General features: G+C 57.4%; 1 protein-coding gene across 3 annotated transcripts in view; it reads right to left on the bottom strand.

The window, feature by feature from the left end:
• POU2F3 (POU class 2 homeobox 3) overlaps positions 1 to 5,701 on the bottom strand; it is an 88,243-nt gene extending 82,542 nt beyond the window's left edge. The window contains exon 1 of one of the 3 annotated variants that reach the window (XM_007450608.1): positions 5,662 to 5,701. Coding sequence is in view for 1 of the 3 variants with exons in the window: in XM_007450606.1 (XP_007450668.1) it covers positions 5,662 to 5,689 (28 nt within the window). In the remaining 2 variants the exon portion in view is untranslated. The remainder of the gene's footprint in view (positions 1 to 5,661) is intronic. The other 2 variants (XM_007450606.1, XM_007450607.1) reach the window with 2 other exon arrangements.
• Between the last annotated feature and the right edge of the window lie 347 nt (positions 5,702 to 6,048).

Raw genomic sequence — 6,048 nt, 5'->3', positions numbered from 1 at the left:
CCCCCCCCCCCCCCGGACCGGCTTCTCTGGGGCAGCACTTTAACTCTTTCAAACCAGATAAAGTTTTGGTGAGCCAATTTGCATACCCGGCCCCCCAGCCAATCCTGGGTAAGCAGGCCGTCTTAATTTGGGCCACGTAATTGGGCAGTTGACAGTCTGGATGCCTGAGGTCTGGAGATGACCAGGATGAGGGAGCAGGGTGGACCTCCGCCCCAGGAAAAGCAGGAAGAAACCAACTTTTATTTCTTCTTCTTTTTTTTTTTTTTTAGGGCAATGATGTGTGTGGCTCTGGCAGAGATTTAAGGTGTGGTCCCAGGGGATGTAGTGACTGCAGTGCAGGAGGGGTGACTGCCACGCCAAGCAAGACAGAGATGGGGAGTCCCGAGGTTCTCCAGCCCTTGGAACACCCCAGGAGCAGGGGAGGGAGCAAGCAACCTTGGGAGCCACTGTAGTTTGAGGAATAGTTTTGAGATCGGTCAAAGTGATGACTCCCAGGTAAATACTTGGAGCTCCGTACAGCCCTCCCCAGACATCAACACTGTCCTGCGTGGTTACAGACCTCTAGGGGAAACCCTGCAGCCACACTTGCCACCCCTCTCAGTGCACTACATTTAAGAAGGCATTTCTCCAGCCTAACCAAAGTCCTTCCTGCTGCAGTTTGAAACTTTTTGTACAGTCTGTCATGCATGAATATGCAGAGTAACTAGTGTGGGCCACCTGGACACGTCTGCAAAGGGCTTCTGCCACTCCACGCTTTCTGCTCCAGTGGGGAAATGGGCTTAGCTTCGTCCCACCCATGAAGTCCCACGCTGGAGCTGGGCATTGCCTATTATAGATCAGCTCAGTCACACTTCCCCATAGGGATCCTTCAACAGTGCTGAGAAAACGTCAGAGACTGCTGGGAAGGGGCGGGAGGGGGTGAGTGCTCACCACCTCTCCCGTTGCGGAGCACAGGCCCCGGACGCGCAGGCTCAGCGGCCATGGCTCACGGGCCCAGCCGCTCCGCGGCATGTGGGATCCTCCCGGACCAGGGCACGAACCCGTGTCCCCTGCGTCGTCAGGCGGACTCTCAACCACTGAGCCACCAGGGAAGCCCTCTCAGTGGGCTTTTAAACCTGCTTCAGTGGCGCCGGGAATTCAGAGCATGGGTTTTGACAGCAGACAGACCCGGATTTAATCCCAGTGCCATCCTAACTAGCACAGGGGGACCTGGCCACATATTTGAACCTCAGTTTTCTCAGCTAAAAAAAAAAAAAAATGAGAAAAATGATACGTCCCAGAGTTATGGTGAGGAGCAAATAAGATACTGAATGAAAACCGCCTGGCACAGTTCCTGGCACAAAGGAAGCACGTGATAAATGAATTAACTAAACAGATACTTAGGCTTCGATTGGAGTCCCCTTCTCCCATTACAGTAAACAGCTTTGGTTCTTCTGTCTAAGCAGTATCATAATTTGTCCTTTACCTGGGAAGCCATCTGCATTCTCCAAATTCTGACTTCATGGGAAAAACGCTCACGGGGACAAGAAGAGTTTAAGAGGTAGTGAGGGTGGGATGATGACCAGGTATTCTGAATAATATTCAACTTATTTCAAACATCTGACGTTTAAGAAGGGTGACTTTTTAGCTAAACCATAATTCTATGCCTGTAACCCAAACACTCCTCCAACACCCATTCCCTGCACCACCTTTAACTCTACCCAAAAGCCATCTCTCTGATCTTTTAAATTAGCATAAAAGGTAGTCCTAATCATGTCTAAAATTAACTTTGGAAGGAGTCAAAGGCTCCATACTCTGCCAGGACATCTACTCATTGGATGTACCCACTATGGGAGCAACATTGTGACACTTTGGGACTGGACAGGGATTTGAGTCTGAATGGAGGGTCAGGCTGAGATGATCTGTAAAACCTCTTAATTCCCGTAGGATGTTAAGACACTGAGAACCTGTTCCTGTTGGGAAGGACGCCGAGGCTGATGGGTGGGACGAGCTCTTGGGTCTCAGTCTAAAAATGGGCCAACACCGAAACTCGCCGAGACGCCGTAACCCTTCGCCTGTCGGACAGCACTTGCCGGAGGTGAGTGAGAGAGATGTGGGGTGCGGTCAGGCTTCTCTGCTGTTCTAATCTCAGCTGGCAACTGAGGAGGCTCCTTGCCATCACTCCCTTCCCTGGGGAGGCTCAGCTGGTCCGTGTAAGAACCCAGATACCAGACTCAGCCCCTCATCTGCTTCACCGGCGCTGTCACCCTCTGAAGCTGGAGCGACATGTTGGCCGCTGGCCTTGACCTCCCTGTGCCTTGGCATGACCCAACAGCAGCCCCTCCTTACACATCTGTGAACCGGGATGTGTGTGTGAACCTGCAGGAGCAAAGTCCAAGGGGCAGCCCTTCCCCAGGCTGCAGGCTGAGTGTCCACGTTGTCCTGGACCTCCTGGGTCCAGGCTATGCCAGGAAAGCAAAAGGCCCACTACTCTCTCTCCTACTGTCCATCTTCATCTCTTCAGAAGGGACTGGAGCTCCCTCCCACACCCACTGCTGCAGGCACTTCTAGCAGAGGGGCCCACCGGTCCTACTTGTGAGCTAGCCAGGGCTCCATCTCTCCCCGGAGGAGATGCTTCTCGCCTCTTCCTCAAGAGAAATGCACTTCCTCTCAAGAGACCTTCCAACCCAATGGTCCTGAGCTGGAACTGGTATCAGTCTGGGAGACTCGATCCTCCTTTCCCAACGCTGATAGAGAACAGCTCACAGTGAGGAAAAGGGCAAAAAAGAGATGCTCTGGGACTAACCAGGTGTCCCCCTCTGGCTGGTTTCCCACTGTTTCCTCCATCTCTTCTCTCCCTCCTGAACTTTCTGTCTGACTCTTGTCTACCTGCATTGGGCCTGGGAGGGAGGAGCCCCTCCTTAGCCAGGGTGCCCCTGTGTCTGGTGACCTCATGCCTGCTCAGGTGTTTGTGCTCCCACGTGAGAGGTGTTCTACAAAATACAAAGTGCTGAGGTCCCAGGCCAACCTGAATCACGGCTGGTACCCAGGTTATCAGAGCAAAAAGACGGGCTGACTCAGGGGCCACAGTGCTTGCGGAGCTGCTGAGTGGGGGACCTTACGCACTACTTTGTGTGCCCCTGCTCCCTCTCCACCCCCCCCCCCCCAAACTGTTGCAGTAGATCCATGGAGGGGGAATATCCAAGGGCCTAGGACTGGGGATTTACAGGGCAAGTGCTGTTTATAAAGCATCCGCAGGACACAGGATCAGTGGGAGGGGAAAAATAGGGCTCAGAAGAGACCAGATTTCCACAGAGAGGATCCTGGACTGAGAGACCCTAGAGAGGGGTCCCCAGGGAGACACTCCATAGAAGGATCCTCCCTCAGAGACCCCACAGCAGGGCCCTCGATGAAAGACTTTACAAAGATGACCCTGGACTAAAAAGCCCACTGAGAAGACCCAGCAAAGGGAGACCTCAAATGGAGACCTAGAGAGGCCCCACAGAAAGTCCCAAACTGAGCGATCCCTTTGAGGTCTCCAAAGGGGAACCAGACACCACAGAGGGGCCAGGAAACCTCACAGGGAGGCCAGACAGCCCTGAGGGGAGATAGACTACAGAAGCGGGCTGGGGAGCAGTGGCAAGCAAAGGTAGAGAGATGACTCAGGTCACCCACCCGAGGTAAACAGGTGGACGGAGAACCCACCTGAGGAGTCAGCGCACCCTGGGTTTAGCTCAATCACCCCCTTTGTGTCTGCCTGCAGGGGACAGGGCTGGGGGAGGTGCCCGGGCTTCTGACAAGAGTCAGCCTGGAGCTTCCTCCCAGGCCAGGCATGGAGGGCTTGGCCTCCTCACCTCAACCTCACCCTCTCTTTCCTGCTCTCTGCTAGATCCTCTTAGCCCCCAGGCGGCCTCCCTGCTGGGTCCCAGCTGCCGCCCCCTCCTCCCACTTCCCCCAGAACTGGAGCCTCCAGTAGACAATGAGGTGGAAACCCCCCAGGAAGTCTCTGATCTCGGTCCTAAAGAACTTCCCACTGGGGGGCGTGTCTTCAGGCTTTGCTCCCATGCACACCTAGGCCTTCTTGGTAGAAAGTGGAGGAAGGAGAACCCGGGATCTGCCCCCAGCTACGTCCAGCTCCATGCTGGTGCTACAAGGTCTGAAAATGGACTTTCCCCAACCATTGGATGATGCCCAGTTGGATGATTCTTTCCGCCACACTGAGCCCTCCCTGGCATGTCCGGGCACCTGGGGATCCACTCAGAGCTAACACCTCACCGTCTGCTGGTTTTCACTCAGCCCCACCAGGACTGCGTCTGGGAAACTGGGTCTCCCCTGTGCACCCACTGCTGCTTGATTTCAAGAATTGGCGGTTCCAGGAAGGGCCAAAGCCTCCAGCCTGCCCTGCTCCTTGGGGTAGGTCATGAGAATTGACTCCCTCACTCTTCCTCCAGAAAGGAGAGCAGGTAACAAAATTCCCGTCAACAGCCCTGAAGTCCTTAATGAAGGTCATTCATTGGGGGTTGCCCCCTTTAAGAGGCAAGTTGCTGGTTTGAAATGGCCAAATCAGGCTCAGCTTTCTCCACGTCAGTCCGTCTCTGCGCAGGCCCTCAGACCTCCAGAAGGCCCACCCCGACACCAAGTCCAGCCTCCAGGATTAGTAGCTCTGGTCCTTGCCCGGCTGTGGAAGGAGGGACCAGCAGGGTGAATGGCGGGGTCCTGGTTCACTCCTGCCCGTAGACCTTTCACGCAGGGGGAACTGACTCCCGGAGAAACATGGCCGTGGCCTAGGTTCCCACCCCCGAGGAAAGGAGGGCTTGGTATCTACATCCATGTGACATGGACCACAGAGGATGTATCTCTCACTGCCCACCCCACCCCCCAGACACAGAGATGGAAGCGCTTTCCCACAGGGCCCAGTGCAGGCTGCTCCTCCTGTGGGTCCCACAGAGCTCTGGCTGAGCCCCTGCACGCGGACTCCCCAGCCCCGCCGCGCACCAGCCTACAGCACTGCCCAGACTCACGGAGCAGGGGAGCAGGTACACCTTCACGGGGGGGTTCTGCTCCACCTCCTCTCCCAACACACATGGGGACAGGTAGACTCACCTCTGACACACACGGACACATGCTTCCCTAGGCCCTGATCAATACATGTGCACCATGGCACCTGCCCCAGGTGTGCCTCTGTAAATGCCCAGCTCCACTCACTTTTCCTAGGCACCCCCTAGACCTTACAAATATCCACTCTCCCTAAACTTCACATAAATGCCTGGGACACCAAACGCAACATGTGGATACACGTATTTCCCTCGCTTCTGCACTCCAAGGTCCACACCCCTGGCTGAGCCAGTGAGCCACCCTTCTGCAACCAGTGAACAGGGCAACTTCCCCGAGACTACCACAGCTCAGCACGCCCAGGTCCCACAGGGCTGCGGCTCTCCAGATGCCAGCGCTCTCCAGATGCGAGGCTTCAGAAGCCCTCCCACCCTCCACCGTAGCCCCTACCTTCATTCTTCCCCAAAGTCCCCCAGACGGACCCTGCGCCCACCCGCTCGGGGCGACCCGCTATCCACACTGCCCTCTCCTGGCCGCTGCGGAACAAGACCCCCGAGAGCGGCGCCCCTGTCCTTCGCCCCTGCCCGAGCACAGTGACACCTGTCAGAGCTCGCGCCCTCCGCCCCTCACCTGGGTGCATGGGTTCCAGATTCACCATCCTGCCCCAGGCGGGGCCAAAGCCAGCTTCCCCCCAGGCCCCTCGCGGCTGCCCCAGCCGGGCCCCCGGGGAAGCCAGGGTCTCCTTCCTCCCGCCCCCGGCCGCCGCCGCCGCCGCGGGAGCCGCCGCCGGAGCCGTCGCCGCAGCCGTAGCGCGCTCCGCTGCTCCCTCCCGCCCACCCGGGCAGCACTCGGCGCGGCGCGATTGCCACACTCCCCAGGTGAGCACGCGGCGCGGCGGGGCGGGGGCCTCGGGCCACGCCCCCTGGCAGGCCCCCGCGCCTGGCCCCCGGCCCAGGCAAAGCAGCGATTTGCATTCGGGGAGCCGGGGGCCGGGGGAGGGGGCAGGCGGGACTGCCG

This window comes from Lipotes vexillifer, unplaced genomic scaffold (genome assembly GCF_000442215.2).
Source record: "Lipotes vexillifer unplaced genomic scaffold, Lipotes_vexillifer_v1.1 scaffold352, whole genome shotgun sequence".
Lineage (NCBI taxonomy): Eukaryota > Metazoa > Chordata > Mammalia > Artiodactyla > Lipotidae > Lipotes > Lipotes vexillifer.
This window is presented reverse-complemented; position numbering and strand designations above follow the sequence as displayed.